The 24,733-nt window shown below is 42.7% G+C and overlaps 1 protein-coding gene across 2 annotated transcripts in view; it reads left to right on the top strand.

The window, feature by feature from the left end:
* The window catches only part of PLPPR1 (phospholipid phosphatase related 1), a 191,191-nt gene that overhangs the window by 136,681 nt on the left and 29,777 nt on the right, over positions 1 to 24,733 (top strand). For both annotated transcript variants that reach the window (XM_070430103.1, XM_070430102.1), the window contains one exon: positions 18,564 to 18,752. In XM_070430103.1, the coding sequence (XP_070286204.1) occupies positions 18,564 to 18,752 (189 nt within the window). The remainder of the gene's footprint in view (positions 1 to 18,563; positions 18,753 to 24,733) is intronic.

The following is a 24,733-nucleotide window of genomic DNA, read 5'->3' as shown; positions in this document are numbered from 1 at the left end:
CTAAGTGACTGTTACGACCAAACGACCAGAATGACCAGTTGACCTGTCGCTATGACGTGCACTGACCATCAGAGGGCAGACGCTCAATGCAGGAGCTTCCCCTTGGTGGTCAGTGAGCTCCCACAGCCAACCTCCCTCGTCGGCCAACCTCCCATGGTCCCTCCCCCGACCCTATCCGGCTAAGGCTCTGGGCACCGGAGACTCTGGGTCCGGGAAGCCGTTAGGAGGAGAACAACCCCAATGCTGATCGAGACAGAGCAGCAGCTTGGAGGAGGAAGAAGGGGCAAGGCAGTAGCCTAACTGCAAAGATGTAAAGTAAGCACCACCGCCATCTTACCTCTGCCACCACTGGTGCGTCAGCCACTTCTAGCTCTGCTAGTGCCTCTCCAGGCTCCCAGCCACTGATTGGCTAGCACTCCTACGGCGGTGTGCCACCATTAACCAAAGTCAGCTACCTATCATGCTTGGGGGCAGAGCCCTTAGAAAATGTGTGGCTGAGGTAGGAGAGAAGACCTGTGTGTCTGTCAGCAACTCTGCCCCAGGGAGAGTGAGGCGACCTAAGCATGGGCAGCAAAGTAGACCTGTATTTCCACCTCAGAGTGTAGCTGGTGTTCAGGCTGTTTTGGGGCGCTCTGTCTGTGGTCTTTGCTTGCCGCTACCTCAGCACATCTACACAACTAGATCAGGCCTGCTGCCAACCTTCTGCGGTTCCTCCCCACAGCCAGCAGGCCCCAATAGCTGTCCTCTCCCTCCTGTGCATGAATTCGTGCACCAGGCCTCTAGTAATTGTATATTGTATTGTGTTCACTGTCCAAAGTCAAGTCTCCTTTTATCACCCTTTAACTTCATTTTATCCACTTCTACTTGCCCCCATCCCCCATCCTTCTGGTAATCACCATACTATTGTCTGTGTCTATGAGGAGTTTATTTTTTTTGTTTGTCTGTTTGTGTTTGGTGTTTGGGTTGTTTTTTATTTTGTTCAATCCCTTCACCTTTTTCACCCAGCAAATGAAGTTAATCTGAGTAACTTTACAGGGAAGGAAAGTAAACACATTGAGCTAAAGGCAGTAATAAAATCAAGGGAGGGTTTTATTTTGTGCTTTACACTTTTTTGTTTGTTTTAAATGTTTAAGATGTGCTGAGAGGCAGTGAACAGGGAGGTCCACAACTCAGAAAGAAGAAAAATAAGAGAGAGCAGTATTTCCAAGGAAGACAAATTAGTTAACAACTGAGAGTGAACGGGCTTTCCCCTGTCTTGTTTCTTTAAGTATTGCTGTTCAATTAAATTACATTTAATGTTCCTCTCATTACCATCACCCAGTATTTGAGCAATATATTTTAGACCCAAGTGTTAGGGCTTTTGTTTATCTTTATGAAATTTCTTTAAGTTAAATTTAGTCATTCATTCCAGCCTGTTGAGAAATTTCTGGATTCTGATTTTGTCTTTCAGTACATAGGCTATCCTTCAAAGCCCACATCATTCACAGATTTGATAAGGCTGACTTCTAACTCACTGGCATAAGACTGAGAAATGCCCTAACCGGTTTGGCTCAGTGGATAGAGCGTCGGCCTGTGGACTCAAGGGTCCCAGGTTCGATTCCGGTCAAGGGCATGTACCTTGGTTGCAGGCACATCCCCAGTAGGGGGCATGCAGAAGGCAGCTGATCGATGTTTCTCTCTCATCAATGTTTCTAACTCTGTATTCCCTCTCCCTTCTTCTCTGTAAAAAAATAAATAAAATATATTTTTTTAAAAAAAGACTGAGAAATGACCACATCTAGAATTCTCCATTAATATTACTACTGATTCATTAATAAACTCACTTTGAGTTCGTCCAATATTCAATATACCTATTATCCAGTCCACTTTTCTATCTTGTCCACCAGGTTCTCAAGGTCACATTTTGCCAGTTTCCTGGATGTAATCTAAATATACCACAAATAACTCATTTCCCTGCTATGCCAACCTAGTAACTCCATTAAAGAATGAAATAAGATCAGTCTGAGATGACCTGACTCATGCTTACTGAACCCATCCTGGCTCAGAGTGATCAGTGCTTCCTCTTCTAAGAGCAAAGAAAGTTGCAAATCAACAAATAGCAGGTGATAATACCACATGTATAGTGCTACTTAGAGACTATTTTAAGGTTTTCATATGTAATTAGTTCATTTAATATTCACATCACCCATCGGTTGGTAGATAGTATTGTCTTCATTTTATAGATGAAGAAACTGAGATATAGAGAATTTAAGTGACTCTCCCAAGGTCAGTGAGGGACCAAGGCAGGATTTGAACCTAAACTCCCAGCTTCTAGAGTCGGGTGCCTTTATCACTGAATTATACCCCTTAACAGTAATGGAAAGTGGCTGCATCTGGTGTCTTTGGCCAAAATAATGATGTACAACAAACCACTCTAAAACTCAGTGGTGTGTAACAGTGATCGTTTATTTAGCTTATGAGTCTGTAGATTGCTTTTTAGACCTTACTGGGCAGTTCTCCTGATCTTGGCTTGGCTCACTCATAAGTCTGAGAGTTGACCAGCTATTGTCTGGGGTTCACACATCTCTGTGGGTTAATTGACTGTCACCTGGGGTGACTTGACTCTCCTCCATATATCTAATGGCTCCCTCTAGCAAGCTAACCAGGCATGTTCTCCTGGTGAAAGCAGAGGTGCAAGAGCAAATGGGAACACACAGTTGCTTTTTATGCCTCTGCTTATAGTCACATCCAATGAGGTTTTTGCTGCAGTGACAAGGATTCTCCCAACATCAACTCTGTTCCCTGAACCATGGGCAGCACCTCCCAGGAGGGAGACCCCAGTAATGTCACCTGGAGCCAAACCCTTTACACAACTAGATTCAGAAATCTGGCCTCCAGAGGAGATTCTTCAAAAAGAGAGGAACACACAGAAAATAAGCAACACAAAAGCATCTCCAGCTTCCTCTCACTCCTCCTGCCTCAGCCTTCTAGATAATGTCACTGGGTGCTTACATCAACCTGTTCTTCACCTGTAATGTCAGAAAAGAGGATTTCTACAACCATAATAAAGACTGGAAGGGACTCTAAAGAGATATTTAGGAGGAAAAGTGTTTTTGGTTTCTAATGAGGTTTACATTTACTACATGGCAATTTACAGAGCATTCCTTGTTATTAATGGTTGTCCTGAGGCGCTTGAGAGAACGTGGGCTGTAGGAGCAGTGGTCTGTGGGTATTGGCACCCATCTGGCTAGCATCTGGATCTTGAATCCTAGTCTGACTTTTATTCATTTACTGAACAAGCCCTCATGGAGCGCCCACCACATACGAGGCTTCGGGAACATAATGGCTCTGCTGTATGCACCATCTCTGGGGACCTCTTGGTCCAGGACACTGATTTTTTATAGGCTCCCAGGTGGAAGGATATATCTTTCAGACTTAGGGTACTCATTGGAATCTTTTTAGGAATTAAAGTTGCATGATTATTATTATTACTAGAGGCCCAGTGCACAAAATTCATGCAAGAATAGGCCTTCCTTCCCCCAACTGCCGGCACTGGCTTCCCTCTGGGACCCGGGACCTGAGCTTCCCTCTGGCTGCCGGCTGGCACCCAGGACCCTGGCTTCCCTCTCAGCCGAGCTTCATCCGAAAGGTCGTCCAGAAGGATGGCTGGTCTAATTCGCATATTACGCTTTTATTATTATAGATTCTTTCTCCAACACCTCTGAGTCCTTGAACTTGCTGAGTGATTATAACCTCCTCTTGGATATATCCAGCTAAACATATTTTTTTTTCTGAATCCAAAGGAATAGAGTTGCTGTCCTCCTTCATAAGAAACAAAGGAGCCATTGCCTGGGAATGGGTTTGGCTAAACCTGGCTTAGCTCATACAGCAATACTAATAGTTATCAGAATCTACTTTTGGAGACTCTATGATGGTGATGATGCAGGTTGGAAGGGGACAGTTGGCAAAGCTCCGACCAGCACCCTGACTACACACTCTGGTTCTGACATCAAAAATGTCATGAAAATGTAAAGACACCATTGAAATGAACTTTCACACACTGGACTTTCTACCCTCTGAGGCCATGTGACAGGTCAAAAGGCAGAGGCAGCAGTCAAGAATGACAAGGTACCCAATGATAAACAATGATTAACTTCCTAATATGTAACTAAGTCCCTGAACCGTTTCAGCTCAACGTGCCGGGCTAGAGCGAATGCTCTAAATGTATCTTCTAAAGTAATTTCACATTTCATTGAATAAATTTCCATTGACAAGGCGTGCTCAGCCATAAGAACCCTGGCATAATGGCAGAGTATTTGGAGTGCTAAATGATACAGATTATGCATTGTGCCTTGTTCAGAATGTTTTAAAATGGAACAATCACTTGAAAAGGAACAAATATCAATCTGAGAGAATAACAGCAAGAAAAGGAGGCTTAGATGACTTTGCAGAACCTCCAGTCAAGCATTGATAGCCAGAGAGTGACAATTTTTCATAAGAATTGGGAGATTATGCACTCTGGGAGCCTCTCCCCTATCATTGGGTGTTAGAATAATTGTCCCCCTAATTCAGATTCCTAAGCAGCTTAATTCCTGTTCTTATCTCAGTTCAATTTAGAGAGAACATAAGAACAAAAATGCCGTATCTTTTCAGTATCTGCTTCTCTAAATGAAACTGTTCAGATGACTCCAAGCTCTGAGTTTATGTTCATGGCTGGACATTCCTCTCAAAGACAAGGTAAAGAAAGCCTCTCCTGCCCTAACCGGTTTGGCTCAGTGGATAGAGCGACGGCCTGCAGACTGAAGGGTCCCAGGTTCAATTCCGGTCAAGGGCATGTACCTTGGTTGTGGGCACATCCCCAGTAGGGGGTGTGCAGGAGGCAGCTGATCAATGTTTCTAACTCTCTATCCCTCTCCCTTCCTCTCTGTAAAAAATCAATAAAATATATTTTAAAAAAGAAAAAAAGAAAGCCTCTCCCAAGCAGAGACTCAAATTGAAACACAGTCTTAGGATTGTATTGGGCGGGGGGGCGTATAATAACATCTTCCTAACAAAATATGTTGGCGGACACCTTAGCCTAAGATTAGAGGGGAGAACATCTTTGCTCCATTCAATGCTCTAAATTTAGTAGAATCACCATGTTTGCATCACTTTTCATGCCAAACTCCATGATACAGCAATAATATCAGATGCCAGAATTGGGGCCATCCCTGGGGCAGGAGATAGCCATCTTACCTGAAGCTACTGGCTTCCTCCAACATTAAAATAAACCATCATTGATGAGCAAATAACTGGCCACCCCCCATGCTAGGTTGCCTCTTGTGCCCTCTCCTCTGGAGAGGATACTTTGGAACTAGTTTTCTTGTTGCAGGAACATGAAGTACTTTGAAGGAGCACAGAAATCCTTCCAGCATCTACTAAAAACCTTATGGTATTCCATTTCAGGACCCATTTTATGTGTCTGAACAGGTGGTGCTCCTTATGTCATCAGAGATGGCCTAGTTCTAATCAATTGTAATGGCTGAAGTACCATGTGGAAAGAGATTGGAAGACCCAACTGGCTTCATCCGGAAAGAACCCCAAGAATTACTGCTGTCTTTCATAATTATGGATGAAGGAGCATGGCATGTTTGGCATGTTTTGATCATTCTAGTTCTGTTGACTTAAAACTACTATTTTTTCTCATTTCTTTAAAGAAAACACAGGGAACAGGAAGCCTAGTTGGGTGTGGCCGATGGGTTTAGGTCCTCCACATTTTGAACAATGAAGATGTCAGTCCTGTATGCGTGTCATCTGGTCGTTTATTGGGTGCCTCTTATAAAATGGTGCAGGCATTTCTAAGCCGCAGCTACCCAACATAGGAGCACTAGGATAAGTGGACAAGTGGTCTGCCCCGGAGACAAAGGAGGAGCTGTGCCTCCTGGAATCTCAACGAGCCACAAAAGGTTTGAAACTGCCAAGTCTCTTCTTGTCACCTGCTACGCAAGAGGAGGACACACGTTTCCTAGAGATGACTGCTTTCCTTTCTCTTCATCCTCTCCCAGGCCCTGTACAGTATAGATATTCAACACATACTTGTTGTGATAAGGGTTGAATCCATGCTGCCTAGAGATGCCTAGTGCTAAACTGCCACAACTTAGAAAACACATTTGACGATGAAATCATTTGTTAAGTGATCACATTCCTGCATTAGCACTCAACGGTTTATTGTTTTTTAATTCACAACACAGAAGAGCTCTCTTTCTCTTCCTTCCTTCTCAATGCATCCCCACTGATCTGCCTCAAAGAATACAGGGGCTAATTCTGTTATGTCCTTCATCCCTGTCTATATTCACCACAATTAGAAACCAAGGACTCCAGGTAATCTCTCACCCTGTGGCCTCTTGTGACCACCCAACACCATCTCTAATTGACTCCATCTCCCACCTACCTGTGCACTCCACATCTCACTAGTCTGTCATCACTAGAGTCCCTTGTCTTTGTAACCTTGTCTGAACAGTTCCTTCCTCTTCTTACTCTGAGCCTGGCTTTAGCAATTACATAGCTTCCTAGAGCTCTTCCGAGTGCCTATTTTATTTCCTCACACCCTTGTGCTATTGGACTGGGAGACAAGGCGGGTGTCCTTGCTTCTCATCACTTCTAGACAATTGCCCTATTCACCTTAAAAACCACGAGGCTTGGAAACTCATGCCATCAATTGGTACCACTCCCTCTGCCTCCTTGGTGCAGTTGTACAAAGTTCTGGACCACTCCCTCCCTCCTTCTTTGAAGATTCTAGTTCATGGCTCACTCTTACTTTCTCGTCAACTCTGTCTCCTTTGCTCAATCATCTCATTTCTTTGACTCCTCCTTTCTCTCTGTGTGCTCACTTCTAGGTGACCACATACTCTGATGACTCCCAAAATGTATCTCTACCTGCTTATCTGACTGCCTCCTGGACATTTCACTTGGATGTCTACGAGGCATCTCAAAATGTCTATGTTCAAAACTAAACATCTTATTTTCCCCATCCCAAATGTACCCTTTTCTACGGCCTCCCCGTGTGACAGAGACTTCACTTTGTGCACTGCTGTTTCTCTAATGCCTGGCATAGTTTATCAATGAAAGTTCAATTAATGAATTTCTTTATATCGTCATAATAGTAGTTGAAAACTAACCTTACACGGTATTTCACTTCCTCTCTGTTGTGAGAGAACTAAGTGGGCTTTTGTGAGCTTGCTCCGGAAATGCCATGGCACAGCAGGATCAGTGATAGGCCGAGTCCCTGGTAACTGACCTGTGAACAGACCTTTCTGCCAACTCTGATTTCTCTGACAAGGGACTCGGCTGCACTCTAACGTGGGTTACTGCCAAGGTCACCCTGTCCAATGACAGGTTTGAAGGTGTCACTTCCCTGCTCAAAACCCTTCTTTTATTTCCTCTTGAGTATAAATAATGTTAATGACTTCTGCCTGCATGCACAGCTCTCCTCTTTTGAGTTTGCACCTACTTGTCATCTCTCATCTTGAGAAGGAGCCCTTGGTACACCTGGCATGCTACCCCTAAAGGTGAAGCTGGTCCCTGAACACATCTGTGTCAGTTTCCTTGACGGGAAATAACAAAAATGAGACTGGCTTAGCAAAAAAAAAAAGGGATGGGGATATATTAACTCATGTAACTGTAAAGCTCTCTATTTACTAACATAGGAAGATAATCAAAATATGCAAGCTATGGAACAACATGTGCAGTGTAATTCTAGTTCATACATTTTAAAATCTACCTATGATTGTGTGTGTTCATATGGGGAAGATAAAGTCTAGAAAAATAAATAGATACTACATGTTAATAATGATTAATCTCTAGTGATTTAATTCTGATTAGAGTGTTTTATAATTTTTTAAAAGGTTCAAATTTATGTTTGGTTCATGGTACAACCCTGCTAATGAAGTCATCATGTCCTGTCTCATGGGAAGCCACTAGACATGCGTGGCTATATAATTTTAAATAAATGAAGATGAAATAAGATTTAAAAGTCTGTTCTTCAGTTTCAGTAGCCACGTTTCAAGGACTTGGTAGCCACACATGGCTAGTAGCTACCATATTGAGAGTACAAAGAGCATTTCCATCGATGCAAAATGTTACTCCCACAGAGCGAAGCCTGACAAGCGAAATGAACCTCGATGCTCACGAAATTGCTTTCAGTAGGATAACTGACTTTGCTTAGATGCAGCCGGAGCGAAGCAGGTGCAGGCCTGAGCACCTGTGATCTGACAATCTCCAGGAGTGTGAGTGAGCATCGGGTCTGTGTTCATTTATGCAGCGCAGTGTGTTTGGGAGACGCACTATTACAGAGGCAACTTAACCAGTAATTTTAAGGAACATATGGAAAGTCCCTACCTGGTAATTTTTAAAGGAAAATGAGAACATCTAAATCTTGTGCAACATTGAGATTTACCTGTTTTAATTAAAAAGAAGAACAAACTGGTTGATTTGGAAAAATGTCTTTCCTTTTCTTCTCATTTGCCTAATTCCCAAGAAACTTAGCAAGGCATTTGGAGAAAGAAGAATCATGTTGCTTTCTGGTAGGGAAATGAGAATGGTATCTTAAGTACTTCTGTCGAAAATTATTTTAAAGGAAACAGGAAGCTCTACCTTGTGTTTTTAGTGTTGCTGGGGTTTTTGTTTGAATCATTAACATTTGTTCTACACGGCATGCAGAATATTCAGTGTTTGTTATATGTTTTATTCTCATTTAGAGTCATAAAATCATTTATAGTGCTTGTTTTTCCCCCAAATAGATCTGTAATTTAACGACTCATGATGAGAAGAGGATTCATGTTGTAAATAACAAATAGGAAGTCTCCATAATTTTCATTTAAGAGATAACAGTATGATTTTAATACTTACTAGCAAGTGATTATATATATATATATATATATATATATATATATATATATACTGAGTGGCCAGATTATTATGACTGGCCACATTATTATGACCACCCATCAGTACTTCATTGACACTTCCAAAAATACTGAATATTGAAAACTTCCTAAGCAAATACTCTCAAGGTTTTATTATTATTATTATTTGCATAACTAATTCACTTCATTATACTGATGGGATGGTCATAATAATCTGGCCACTATATATATATATATATAATCACTTGCTATTAAGTATTAAAATCATACTGTTATCTCTTAAATGAAAATTATGGTGACTTCCTGTTTGTTATATATATCCATTTAAAACCATGAAACAGTATGTCCATGAAAATATCCCTCATTTTTTAGAGCAAAATAATTACAACTCTTTCTTTTCAAAGCACCTATTAAGATCTTGCATGCCAGACATCACTGTTCAGAACATGTTGATTTATATTCAAAACTTTAGTTTTAGCCAATATGCTAATAAGATGTCTTAAACAGTTTCAGGTTATGTGTTTGTTGGACAGATGCCAGAATTACTGTGAGTAAAATGAATTCTAGAATCTCATCTACTCATTCAACTGATATGTTTTAAAAATCTATTATGTACCTGTGCTAAACTGGAGTTACAGATATGAAGGACGCTTTCCCTTCAGGCCTCACAGTTTGGTGGAGGGAGACACAGAAAAATCAGAGATGGCGAAGCAAAACTGTGAGGGCTGGGGTCCTGCAGGTTTTCCCAGGGAGCTGTAGAAGCACTGGAGGAGACATCTCACCGCACTGCAGAGGTGCTCAAGGGGGACTTCCAGAGCCATTTCGGGAACTCTAGTGTTCAGCTAAGCCAGTGTGCATCCACTCTGGATTCTTCTTTACAGCATCTGTACCTAGTGTCCTATACCACAGTATTCCTAGGGATGAAAAACCCATTACATGCCCCCACCCCCAAATAAGGAAAGTACAGGATCAGACATACCATGGAGCCTCACTGAGCTCAATCCCATCCGGGTGGAGCCATAATGACTAGGCAAATTTCTTTTGTTGGGCTGAAATCCTATTCTCTCCCGTTTCTCCAAGATTAAGTGGATTAGAATGTCGTAAATTACTTTTATTTGCAACATCATACATTAGGATGTTTAATGTGGATATTATTATGACACGGACAGGCCAAAGGAAGTAACAATGAAGTTCTCTTTTTTCCTTCAGAGGAGGCACAAGACTCAAAACGATCTGTTAGGACCAATTAGAAAGCCACTCCTTACGCAGAAAGACAAACCACCCTCCCCCAAGCCAGTGCAGTGCTCAGTTAGAAAACAAAAACTGCCATGGTGATGATTCAAACACTAGGCTTGTGCATTCACTTGTGCTATCAAGGGTTGCTCACCCGGCGGCTATGTCTGCTGATTAAAGCCATATCTCTTTTACTGGAAACCTCTTTTGATTATTAATGAAGGAAATTTTAAAGATGGCAAGAAAATTGCATTTCCTTTGGAAATTATAGTTTAAGTGTAGTTTCTTCAACTGGCTTTTTAAAAATTGAGAAGGCCTCAGCCTGATAGATTAATGAGATTTTCCTCCCTTACGCCCTCTCAAAGCCCCCACCCCCCCTACTTATTTACATAATAAGTCTACCGCACACATCACACCTGTCATTCCCTAGAGTAGGGCTAACTATCCCTGGTGTTTGGGCAATTGTATTTCCAAAGATTTTCTTTTCTTTCTTTCTTTTTTTAAAACAAATACATTTTTATTGATTTCAGAGAGGAAGGGAGAGGGAAAGAGTGATAGAACCATCAATGATGAGAGAGAATCATTGGTCGGCTGCCTCCTGCATGCCACACAGTGGGGATCAAGTCCCCAACCTGGGCATGTGCCCTTACCAGGAATTGCACCTCCTGGTTCATAGGTCGAAGCTAAACCACAGATCCATGCCAGCCAGACACTTTTTCACATTTTGTACAGTGTAAGGCTTTCCTCCACTATAAAAATCTCTGATATTAAGTAAATTTTCAGCTGTGCAAACAGGCTCTACAACATTCTCTACATTTGTAAGGTTTCTCTTCAGTATAAAGTCTCTCGTGCACAGTAATACAAGAATGCCTTTTAAAGGCTTTTCTACATTTTTCATATGCATAAGGCTTCTTCCCAGTTAGATTTTGTGATATTCCCAAAGTTCTCACTACTGTTAGAGGACTAATGACACTTCGCATTTCTGTAAGACTTATCTCAAGTATGAGCTCTCTGCTGTACAGTAAGGGTTGAGGATTTGCTAAAGTCTTTGCCATATCCTCTGCATTTATAAGGCTTCTTTCCAATATGAACACTCTGGTATGCAGTAAGGTTTGGGAAGCTGCCAAAGGATTTGTCACATTCTCTACATGCATGTGGCTACTCTCCAGTATGTGTTATCTGATGGTCAGTAAAGCCTGAGGAATGCCGGAAGGCTTTGCCACATCACCTTTATTTATGGGGCTTCTCTCTGGTAGGAACTCTCTGATGATAAGTAAGGGATGCTGAGGCAGTAAAGGTTTTACCACATTCTCTACATGTATAAGGCTTCTCTCCAGTATGAACACTTGGATGATAAGTAAGGTTTGAGGACCACCTAATGTCAGGGTCAGCGTGACAGGTTGAGCCGGGCTGAGGCAGGGAGGTGGGAATTGAGAAAAGAAAGAAAGACAGGAAAGCGGGATCGGGAGGACTCCAGCTCTCAAGGAACTGAAGTAAGTTTATTAGCCACACAATCTTATTTATACACAACACACTGAATAGGAGGTCTGTCAAGAGGAATGTATTCTTTGTTCCTCTTAATCTCTAAGGGAGAGATAGAGCGGAAGGACAAGTTCTCGGTACAGCAAATCTCAGTAGTTACAGACTTCTTGGTAAGCCATGAAAGGCTGTTCTCATTCTACAAAGGTTGCTCTCATTCTACTGATAATCGCCATCCAAACAAGTCTGGGAAAACTGTGTGGGTAAGGGTCCCAGCCTTGCTAGCCCCTTCAGGTGCAAGGACCTTGTCGGCTTACACCTGGTCTCCAACAACCTAAAAGCGTTGCCACATTCTCTACATTTACAAGGCTTCTCTCCGGTATGAATTTTCTGATGTGCGGTAAGGGCTGAGGCCTGCTAAAGACTTTGCTACATTCTCTACATTCATGAGGCTGCTCTCCAGTATGAACTTTCTGACGCATAGTTAGGTGTGAGGACCGGCTAAAGGCTTTGCCACCTTCTCTACATTTATAAGGCCTCTCTCCAGTGTGAACTCTCTGATGATGAGTAAGGGATGAAGAGTGGCTAAATGCTTTATCACATTCTCTACATTTGTAAGGCTTGTCTCCAGTATGAACTTTTTGATGTCGAATAATACTTGAACTGTGGAGGAACGCTTTACCACAATCTCTACATTTAAAAGGTGTCTGTCCAGTATGAACTCTCTGATGTCAATTAAGGCTTGAGGACTGACTGAGGTTTCCCCACATTCTCTACCTTGATAAGGCTTCTCTCCGCTATGAACTCTCTGATGCATAGTAAGGTTTGAGGACTGGCTAAAGGCTTTGCCACATTCTCTACGTTTATAAAGCTTCTCTCCAGGATGAACACACTGATGACGATTAAGGTGTGAGGATGGACTAAAGGCTTTGCCACATTCTTTACACTTGTAAGGCATCTCTCCAGGATGAATTATTTGATTTAGAGTACAACCTGAGAGCCAATTAGATGTTTTACCAGAATCTTTTCATTTATAAGGTTTTCTCCAGTATAGATTTTTTGCAGTTTATTTGGATTGAATATTTGACTGAAGACTCTACCACACGCATTCCATTTGTAAGTCTCCTCCCCAGTATGAATATTCTCTTGTTCAGTGTAATTTGAAGATTGCAGGCAAGACTTGACACATTTACTTCCTTTGTGTGTCTTCTCCACAATAGGAATAACCTGATGCATATTGTGATCGAACATTTGGTCAAAGACTTTTCCACTTTTATAATGGTTCTCTGCAAACTCAGTTCTCAGATGATTATTAAGATATCACTTTTGCTTAAAGTTTTTCCAATGTGCATTCTATTGATAACTTGTGTTTCCATTATATGTACTCAGTATTATTTCAGAGAATAAGTCTTGTATTCTGGGCTTTGGCAAAAAGGCTTGGGCATCTTCAGGTGACATAGCCGCAGAGACCAGGTTGCTATGGTTCTCCGACATCACATCCATGTACAATTTCTGCTGAGCTGGGTCCAGGCATTCCCTGTCCTCCTCAGAGAAATCTATGGCCACATCCCTGAAGGTCAGTAGTCCCTGAGAAGCAGCCATTTGGTCCTGGTTACCGATCCTGGTCCAGGCATGTTTTCTCAGGTGACAGTTGAGGAGTCACAGAATGTGCCTTCAAAGGCATCCACACAGCCTGTTAATCAGCTCACCTCACAGCCACAGTCAGAAGGGCCTGGAAATGAGGAGAAGGCCACGCCCTCCTGTCCGCTGTGAGAGGCTCCGGAGCGGGGTCTTCAGCAAGGACTTCAGCGCCTGCAGTGACCCTCAGCCTTCACTGCCTGGGGAGGTGGATGGAGAACATCAGCTTTAAAGCCCCAAAGATTTTCTTTAGTGTTTTTGACTGGAGTGGGCGACATAGCAAAGGCCCTGATCTCACATCTTCACTTTTCTCCCCTTCCTCTGCAAGAGGGAAGTGATGCCATTGGCGTCAGTGTCTAATGACTGGCATTCAGCTAACCCACGTGTTATTCTTCGCTTGCCCAATCAGATTCATTCCTATAAAGAAGTCGAACCTAAGAGTATGTGTGGATTTGGAGCAGAGGTTGTTCCAGAGCCCTAAAGGACTATATCCTATAAGAACAGCATAGGTTGTTTTGGATATGGCTCTTTAGATTCATAGAACAAAAATTAATTGCATTGTGTGAAGCCAAAAAGGAATTTTTTAAAGAAGGACAAAAGTGAATCCTATGAATCCCAGAAGAATGGACTGGCTTCCACATAAACTAAAATGAGAATCTGAAAAATCACCAGAACCAAGATTGTTCTTTCTCCCCAGGCTTTCTGGTCTCCTGAATTGCTTGTCCACTTTATTTTTTTCTCTATGTATCTGTCCATTAGCTTTCACAGCTGTTCCAGGTATAGATGGCCACACTAGGCAGCTCGTAGTTCTTGCATTTGTAAGTCCTGAGTTCAGGTGGTCAACAAAGACACACAAATGTCTGTGAATTGTCCAGCCGCCGTGGTTCAGTGGTTGAGAATTGACCTGTGAATCAGGAGGTGACAGTTCAATTCCTGGTCAGGGCACATGCCCAGGTTGCAGACTCAATCCCCAGTGTGGGGCATGCAGAAGGCAGCCAATCAATGATTCTCTCTCATCATCGATGTTTCTAACTCTCTCCTCCTTCCTCTCTGAAGATATATATATATTTTTTAAAATAAAGGTCTGTGAATCTCACTTCAGATTCTTGAGAGAGAAGCTCATGCCATAGTTCAAGTGGGCTGCAAGCCAGGGAATCAGTCTTGCAGTAGAAGCATGACTGTGGGTTCATGTGTAATTCTCAGAGGACGTCAGGGTCTGGACGAACATCTCAGAGGATGTCAACTACCAGGACCAGTGAGATATTTTCTGTCTTTTAAAAAGCTTGAGTTGCCCAGCTGGGTGTAGCTCAGCGCTAGAGCGTCGACCTAGGAGCCAAGAGGTCACCGGTTCGATTCCCGGTCAGGGCATATGCCTAGGTTGCGGGCTTGATCCCCAGTGGGGGATGTGCAGGAGGCAGCCAATCAATGATTCTCTCTCATCATTGATGTTTCTATCTCTCTCTCCCTCTCCCTTCCTCTCTGAAATCAATAAAAATATTTTTTAAAAAGTTATAAAAAAATAAAAAGCTTGAGTAGAAGTGAAATGTACATTTATCCATGCTAAACCTATAAGGAATAACAAAATATCTGATTTCTTTGATTTGGGGTTTGATTACTCTGTTCATTTCATGCCAGTAAGAATACCTGCTCTTACATTTAATTTTAAAATAATTACTTCATTAAAATTAGAAATCAAGTTAACTATTCTAAAGTAAACAGGACTTACAAATGCTAAGGAAACATGTTTCAAGTTTTGGAACCACAGAGGAAAATAATAAAAGAGGATCCTGGTGTTGAAATGCCACCTCCGGGATCACTGCATAATGAAGGAGATTCAGGGAAAGCATAAGAGCTGCAATTCTGCTGCCCCATTAGAGCAGTCCCTTTGAGACTGACCTGCTCATAGAGATCGCTGAGAGCTTCTCTGCTGACATTAGTGTTCTGTGCCATGTAACAAATTGCCACAAACATAGGCATTTAAAACCACACAGCCTTATATCTTGCAGTTTCTGTGGGTCAGGAGTCTGGGTGTGAGTTACCTGGGTTCTCTGCTCAGTGTCTTATTAGGTGGAGGTTAAAATGTCAGCTAGGACTGTGTCTCACCTGAGGCTCAGGGTCTTCTTCCAGGCTCACTGGTTGTGCAGAAATCAGTTCTTTGCAGCTATTGGACCGAGACCCTCAGCTCCAGAGTCAGCCTGCCATTCCTGGCCATGTGGTCTTTTCCAGTTTGGTGGTTTGTTTCTTCAGTGTCTCTGATGCTTTGACTCTTTTGACTTCACTTAAAGGTTTCAGCGGATTAGGTCAAGCCCAGCCATGATAATCTCCCTTTTCATGAACTCAAAGTTAACTGACTAGGGACCTTAATTACATCATCACAATTCCTAAGTCTTTGTTATATACTGTAACATAATCAAGGGAGTGACATCCTATTATATTTATAGGTCTTACCGACACCCAGAAAGAAGGGTTATACCAAACATGTACACCTGGGACAAAAATTTTGGGAGCCAGCTCAGAATTCTGCCCCAAACAGCAGTCGCCAAGCTTTCAGATCTCACGGACCACCAGTGGTCTGCAGACCACCGGTTGGCGACTGCTGCATTAGAATACAATGAAGACTAAAGATTAACTTGGTTCAAACTTGCCTAGGCAAAAATTCACCAGTCTTTGGCCTAAAGGAGAATTGGGCTATGGGCCTAGCTATGTTCATAAATTAAAGGAAATCCAAATAATGTATGCATTTATTCCATCAGGACTGTTTTTGGCTATTCATCTCTTATATTGGTCTGACTTTTTTGTTAATTTTTTCATTGATTATAGGTACTTGTATAACATATGTACTATTACATAATGCTTTACGTATCATATGCTACCCAAAGACTTTCTCCAAGTCTTCTTATTTAATTCCACTTTCCATGTTATGTTATGCTCCTTAGGGTATTTCCCCGCAATGTGGCTCAGAAAAGCCAAAGTTGTATGTCTAGGATTATAAAGCCAGTCAGTGGCAGAACAGAGACCAAAGGTTAGGCCTTCATCTCCAAATTATGGGGGTATTTTCCTTCTTAATTCTTCCTTATGTCATCAGAGTATAATGGCTAAATGTGGCACATCATGACCAAGAGAACATTCAGCTACCCTCAGGAGTGATTTCCAGGGACACCTTCCTTTGGTACTTAACTGAGAAGAAATTGGACACAGTTTGTGTATCCTTTCTCTAACACGCAGTATCATCTTTAAAAGCTGAGCAGCCCAAGACCTTGTTAGCATAACCTACTCCCACAGGGCAGCAGGCCTCCAAAAATTGACATAGTGGACAACACCTTCAATTTTATGGAGTTTCTGATTGGTTGGTTGATTTTGGGTAAGTCATGGGCTTTTGTGTTTGCCCTCACTCTCTGATACACTATACACTACACACACACACAGACACACACACACACAGACACACACATTCACACTCACTCAGATGAGTCTATACCCCCATTGCCTCTCCCCTGCTCTCTCAGCTTCTATCAGGTCATATAAATGAGTGCTCTTCAATTGCTCCAGACTTTACAGACTGATGGAAATCACTCATATCATCTCAGCCTCTTCTCTCAGCTTTGTGCCCTTCCCAGCTGTGACTGTTTGTGACATTCACTTTTCTCTGATCCGCAGAGTTCCTGGGTAGAAACACAGTACTTTCAACCCTGAGAGGCTGGATTTCAAGTAGTGGTGGATTCTGCCTTCTGAATCCTTGTGGAATGATCAGGAATTAATGCATTTTCATATACAGGGTATATTGGATTGTGGTTCTTAGAAAGAGACAGCTGAGGGCAATCCCTGGTACATAAGCTCCTTACACCTCATTATCCCCTTCCCCCCCCCCCACCCCCTCACCCCACCACACACCCCACAGCCATAGCTGCTCCTTTCTCACTGACATCGTCAACCTTTCCACCAGCTCTTGGGTCCAGCACGGCTTCACCATCTGCTCATGTGACACCAACATTATGGCTTCCCTCCATGCATCCCCCCTAAAGGGGGCTGGAGAAGGCAACAGAGATGGCAAGTGTGCCAGCTGGCACCAGTGGTGTAAACCTAGACAGTGATGAACCATGGCCTATACAGGGAGGAAGAAGGGAGGATGCTGATAGCTAATTGTGCAGTGTCATCAGTGTGGCAAGGCAGACAGGCCTCTCTGCTCCTGCAAGTGGAACCAATGTGGTGTTTCTGTCCCTGCAGTAAATGCATAAGCTTTTATTTAAATATATGGTCACGAGAGAATACTCCATGGAAAAGAAATCGAGAACTGAATTGTTCTATCTCTAACTGCTTGAAAATGACAAGGAGGGGTTCATGGCTACTCATGGGGGAGCAAAGGCAAGGGGACTCATGCCAATGGGTCTGTTCTGTCCCATAGGCTGCCCAAGTTCCCACCTACCTCTACCACCCTGAGTCTCCAAGCTTTCCTGTTCTTTGCGTTTGAATTAATTGATTCATTCACTCATTCATTCAATGCTCTCTGGATGCTGCTTTCAGGATTAAATTGGTCAGGCAGCTATTCAAAATTTCAAATTTAGACATATGACCATTATTGTTGATTTCAATATATTTGATGTTAAGACAAGTCTATGTCCTAAAAGTTTCTATTCTCTTTTCTATTGAGTCCGTTTACAATTTACACCATATGTATGTGTATGTGTATATGTATGTTTTTGCTTTTGTTTACTTCATTTTTATCTTTCCCGTTTTTCAATGAAAGTAGTAGCCTTCCTTCCTTCCTTCCTTCCTTCCTTCCTTCCTTCCTTCCTTCCTTCCCTCCTTCCTTCCTTTCTTCTTTCCTTCCTTCCTTCCTTCCTTCCTTCCTTCCTTCCTTCCTTCCTTTGTCATTCATTCATGATTTCCCTGCCTCTAATATTTTATAAGGTAAGTCTACCTCTCACAGTTTATGGAACGTCTCATGAACAGATCTCACATCTACATCTTGCCAATTCTTCTGCCACTGCCCTTTGACTTTTCACCTCTGTCCTGAATGGAAATACTGCCTTGGCTCCCACGTACCCTCTGAGAGGGTGGCCACAGAGGCTGGGTCCCCTGCACGCCTTGCTGTGCTGTGCCTCTCAGATGGGAGCTGTGCGTTATTTGCTGGAAGGTTTAGATAACAGATGTTACAAGGCAGACAGGCGAGCACACACTTGCTGAGCCCGGAGCATGCCGAGCCAGGCACGCACACACGCGCCAATACCAATACCAGGAGAGCTGCGGGGTGATGGAGGGACTGTGCTCTGAGGGGCGAGCGCTGCTGCGAAGCCCTGCTAATGCCTCTGTGTGGCCATGCTGTATTTTCAGCTTGTCATCATGGCCGGGACAGTGCTGCTTGCCTACTACTTCGAATGCACTGACACTTTTCAGGTGCACATCCAAGGATTCTTCTGTCAGGACGGAGACTTAATGAAGCCTTACCCGGGGACAGAGGAAGAAAGCTTCATCACCCCTCTGGTGCTCTATTGTGTGCTGGCTGCCACCCCGACTGCTATTGTAAGTACAGAAATAGACTCCCTGCTTTGTCGTCAGATGCTAAACCACATTTCTGTCTGCCTTCTCTCCTCTTTCCTCCCTTCCTGGGCATTCAGCAGCAGCCTTATCAGGGGCGTCCTGTTTCAGCCAAAACAGAGCCAGTGGAACTCTGCATAAAAGCTCATTGAAATAGGTCTTGTCTTTTATAAGCTTTTGCTTTCTGGTATCTGAATTTAAATATATATATATATATATGCATGTGTGAATGTCATAACTCAACAGACATGGTCGGCTAATGTGTGAAGGACAGCTACTGTGCTCTTGAAAAAATATACGGTGGGTGGTGTGTATTAAGAAGAGGTCTTGAATGCAAATGCCGGGGTTGATATAAAGCCTCTGGATCAGAGTGGAGTAGAATTCCCGGGGCCTGTGTCTCCTGCTGTTATGATTGAACTTCCAGAGATGAGAGCAATCGCTTGACCTGATGTTTGCTCTGATTCATTCTTGATGCTCTGGTTCTGATCACGTTACATCACATTCAATTAAGTTGTAACTTCACCTTCATTTATTTCATTCCTTTCTCTCATGAGGCCAAAACAAAGGCCAGACAATCCTTTAGGGAGACTGTTTCAAAGCATAAAGCTCACATATCTGGATTATCTGGTAAAGTGATTTAACACTTAGACATTTTAATTTTAAAAATGACTTGGCGAGGGTTTTAAAAGAAACATTTCTGTGCCAAAACATGCTACAAAGTCAGATTATCTGGGATGTAATCTCAGTGATCATTTCCCCACTTTTCTTCCAATAAATGCCTTCCTAACTCTGCCTCCTCCCCAAGCTGCCCTCTCCTTCTCCCTTCTTTTTTGGACAGTAATAAAAATACCTGCTGGTGTGCTGAGGAATATACTGATTGCTCAGACATTCAGCTCCAGTATTGTTTTCTATGCATATTTTTGCTTGCTTTAAGATGAGAAATGGAATAAACTTTTGAAAGGTAATGTGGACATAAGGAATCATCATGCTTTATTATTTTAATCATTTTGATAAGACTGCTGTAGGGATGAGGGTCAGCACTGATTAAACATGATGTGTCAGAGTGATTAATACAACCAGTTTTGCCATCCGACACCTAGATTCAAATGCTGGCTGTGTGACTTCGGGCAAGTCACTCTTTGCCTGCCCCCGCCCCCATAAAAAATGGGGGTAATGTGACAACTATTTCATAGAGTTGTCTCAAGACTTAAATCAGATGATACATAAACATGACTTAGCTCAGTGTCTGGCATATATGTACTTAAGTGGCTAGAAGCAGAGGAGAAAGAACCTGTCTGGAGACCCAACCACAAAGCACCCTCAATAGTCACAACAATCTCACTTAGGATTGTCGATGCAAGCATATAGAAAAGGACTGGTAGATTCGCCTACCTAAAAATAAACATTTCTATCAGAAGAAAAAGTATATAAAACCTGCAAAAAAGTTTGCAGCATGTAAGACTCAAATGTAAATATCCTTCATACCTAAAAAGATGACTTCCCAAAGTAAAAATGGGAGAGGACAAGAATAAACAAGTAGCAAAACCATGAGTTAGCTGTGTGCATATAAACAATTCTAAACTCCCCGATTATTAAAGGAAAGTAATATTTAAAAATACAGCACTTTTCCCATAGAAAATTGACAAATGTTTTAAAGAGACATAGCCCATGTTATTGAAGGTGCGGATGCTTTTATTCTAGTCAGAGTGTAAAGTGATATTTTCTTCCTGAAGAGCAGCTTGTCAGAGATGTACTAAGAGTTTTATAAACTTCAGACCCAATCATTAACTCCATTTTCTGAATTTATGTTATGGGAATAATCAGAGTTTTAAAGAACTACAAAGATTTTGTCTATAGGGATTTTCATCTCGGTAATAGTTTAATAGTTAAAAAACAAACAAACTTGGAACTAGCTAAATACACACTATTATAGGATTGTGTAAATACAGTATGGGTCAGCCATGTTTTTGAAACACCTTTAATAGCAATGAAACCTGCTTGTGATTTATTGTTAAGATTTTTTTAAAGGCTAAAAATTGAATATAGAAGGGAAACCATTTTCCCTTCTCCAAGATAATCTAAACTTCTCTTAATTTTCTGGCTTTGTTTCCTTAGAAAAAGAAAGAGAATAGAATAAATGTTTAAACATGTCTAAAATGCTCTATGTTACTAGGCAAAAATAAGCCCTGATTGGTGAATCCCTCTGGACTCAGAGAACTATAATTAGCCAAGGAGGTACCATGCTTTGACGGTCGAGGGCAGAGATGCCAGAAACTTGGCATGTCCATTTTGGGGCCATGAAAGCTATGCCTGTATCAGCTCCTATAGGACATGAGGCTTTTCAGCCTGGTGGGTCCTGCATCCTCTTATATACCTGCGGTCCCCTTACACCTGAGCTGTAATGCTCTGCTGGACCACGGCAAGGACACGTGCTGAAGAGGAGCATGTGATGCTGCCTTGTGGGCAAGCTATGATTCCTCCCACGGGGACCAAGGCCACATGTAGGATGTGGTTGTCTATGGGTCTTAATATTTAATAGACCCTAAGAAGAGACCTTGTGCATGTTGCAAATATAATCCCAAATGTGTACTTATATATAAAAATACTAGTAAGAAATAAACTAAAATTTACAATGATAATCTCTGAGTATTAATGGTACAGCTCATTTTTTAAATTCTCTTTAATATTTTTATATCTTTCTTTCCACTTCTGCATGAATGCATATTATTTTCAAATCAAAAAATATATTTTAAAACAAATGGTATACTCCAGTTCTTCTGGCAATTGTTATGAAATGACCACTCTTTAATAAGACTTGGAAATGGCAATTCTAAAAAGCATAGCCACACATGGTCAAAAAACAAATATAGAAAAATAGAATTAGGTCCCTGCTAGTTCTCTGTATGACTGGGCAGATATTGGCTCCACTTTTATTTTCTTCCTGAATGAGGGGCCTTGCTAGGAACCAGGGCTGATTAAAGCTGATGCGTTCATGGCAGAGAGCCATGTGGCCTTTGAACCCGGCTGATGGTGCTTGATCTTTCCCCAAGGTCTGAAAGTAAGTAAGCAGCATCAGGTCAAAACGCAGAACTCTCCAGACACTCAGAGACATTGCCTGGGAGCAAGGAGCCTTGTTCATTTCTTCTGCCCCATCCTAGGGGGAGGGATGGCTCATCCAAAAGCAGCCTTTATTGAGCCACGGGACACAGATCCCAAGAGCCTAACTCAGCACAGGCCCTGCTTCTGAGTGTGCACCCTTCATTCTTCACCTTGCAGAGTGGTCAGACTCAGGTTTGATCTGACAGGTGAGGCAGGGATCCCCAGCATGGCTTTGCCTCCGGTGACTGTGTGACCTCTGGCAAGTCATGTTCCCTCTATGGGTTCACTGGGGTAACGCATTCGTGTGGCACTAACTAATGGCAATGTTCAAAAAAGTAGCTCGAACTAAACCAGCCCTTGGTTTTCTCTGCATTCGCACATTCGCCATAGGAACGCCTAGCACCCTACACTGCACTGTGTCTCTGTGGACGCACATCCACAGCCCCATTTAAACTGCAGGGATGCACAAGAAAGACACGAGGGAAACGACAGTGTGTTTGACCTGTCATTTCCTATTTCTCCTTTGTGCTTTGTCAGAAAAGATCAGCGTCGTGTTGAGGCAAGATCACGTGGGAGAAACTGCACCGGGACAGGCCCTGCTGTCCCAGACCTTCAGGAACAGTTAGAGCTTGGAGGATTTATTGTGTCCAGAACCCTTTAGCTAAAAGTGGTGGCCCACGCTTCCCAGAAATCTACAGGGCGCACTCGGACCAGCTTGGAAACCCTGGCTGACTACTGCCTCTGGCCTCCTCAATAAACTCAGCCACTCGTAGTCCAAGGCAGAGAGCCGTTCAGATAAGAGGATTTAACTGGGCAGAGAATCTGATTTACCCTTATTTGATCTCCGCTCCAGTGCCACAGGGCATGAGAAAATGGCTATTAAACCTTTTTCCTGGCCTCACAACAAACTAACAGGGGAGTATTTAGCATTGAAGCTGCAGAGCATTTGACACCCAGCCGGAGAGAACTGGGACAGCCCGCCATTTGCATGCAGTGTGCACGCACGCACAAGCTCGGCTAGAATTTCCCAGGGAAGGAAGGGACAAGCACAGTTTGATAGAAAGGCTCAATGTGGAGGAAGTTATGAACCTTCATTTAGGGGGTGTCGGGGCTGTAAGCTCTCACAGTGAATATAAAAGCCCCAAGCACACTGTGGATCACAGAGCGGGCTCAGTAAATGCAAGTCTGTGTGCGGGCTGCTGCGCGCACAGCTGCTGAAGCAACGGGCCATTGTAGGACCTTGTCCTGCCTCGTCATCCGCCCCTTCCAGGCTCTGAGCATCTCATCTGTTGAAAGCCCTTTTATGGCCTCATAATTCACATCTTTTTTCCTTTTGTACATTACCACAGGACTTTTTTGTGTGGTTTCTTTTTGTTTGTTTGTTTTGTTTTGTTGTTGTTGTTTCCCATGAGCATATTTTCTTTGTTGCTAACGTACAATTCACAATTTTTTCTGGGAAAGATTTACGTGAATTTTTAACCCATAGACACAGACAATAGGGTGGTGAAGGCCTGGGGTGGTGGATGGGGCCGGCTAGAAGGGGTTTATGGGGGTAAAAAGAGGACATGTGTAATACTTTCAACAATAAAGATTTAATTTAAAAAACAATGTAAAGAAACAAATTCATTTCCCTATGTTCAGTCCGTGAGTGCTCCCAATTCCCTTACAGATTGTTTTCTGCCCTGACATTTTTCCACAAAGAGATTTGCTTACCACCTTCGAGATCGCTCTTCTAATGGTCAGTGACCAGTGACCGCTTTAAGGAGCTTTGATCATTCATGTCTTCAAAAGACTATTGTTTGCCGAAAAGACATGAGGATCAATTTCCTTGGTGATCATCACGAATTTTACTTTTTATTTTAACTAACTCGTTTTAAATTCCCATTTCTCTTGTATCCACTGTCCAGAAAAAAAAGGCATAAGAGACGACTGTGCTTTAGAAATGTAGGGTATCACCTTGGAGCTACATTTTCTAACCAGTGTGAATTTAAGACAGCCTTCTGAATGGGTAGATGCAGCCCCTGGATTAAGACCAGCAGGGAGGCTGCAATCGATGAAACACTTATTATCTCAGTTGCTGAACGATTTTCAAAATGCCATCCATCATCCCAATGACCTTGATTCTAGCGCAAGCCTTGAGCTTTGAAAAACATAAGAAGTGCCTAGAGCTGACTTCCTTTATTTACACTTAGGTGTGATGAAGCAGAAGTCAAGAGCTCTTAAAACAACCAAAACTGAGCAGTGAGAGGACCAGCCCCTCTCTGCAGACCTGGTTGGCCAGTGACACTCATCAGGAAAGAGTATGAAGACGTTGGCAGGCAGGACTGGCAGCATAGTCTACATGTATAAAAATCTCCTATGCCCTAACCGGTTTGGCTCAGTGGATAGAGTGACGGCCTGCGTACTGAAGGGTCCCAGGTTCAATTCTGGTCAAGGGCATGTACCTTGGTTGGGGGCACATCCCCAGTAGGGGGTGTATAGGAGGCAGCTGATCAATGTTTCTCTCTCATCGATGTTTCTAACTCTCCCTCTCCCTTCCTCTCTGTAAAAAATCAATAAAATATATATTTTTGTAAAAAGCCACCCATTAAAAAAAAAATCTCCCGTGTCACTTTTAAATAAAACCTACAGCAAAAACGATGTCTGTCCGTCTTGGAAATGCTCATGCCTATGGAAGCTTCTCAGAAAGCACATTGGAAGCTTCTAAAAATCCCTGGGACTGCCCTAGCCGGTTTGGCTCCGAGGATAGAGCATCAGCCCAGGCACTAAAGGGTCCCGGGTTCAATTCCGGTCAAGGGCACGTACTTCGGTTGCACCCTGGCCCTGGTCGGGGCATGTGGGTGAGGCAACCAACCGATGTGTCTCTC

Source organism: Myotis yumanensis, unplaced genomic scaffold, assembly GCF_028538775.1.
Source record: "Myotis yumanensis isolate MYYU_CA2020_CCGP unplaced genomic scaffold, mMyoYum1.0.hap1 SCAF_12, whole genome shotgun sequence".
NCBI lineage: Eukaryota > Metazoa > Chordata > Mammalia > Chiroptera > Vespertilionidae > Myotis > Myotis yumanensis.
This window is presented reverse-complemented; position numbering and strand designations above follow the sequence as displayed.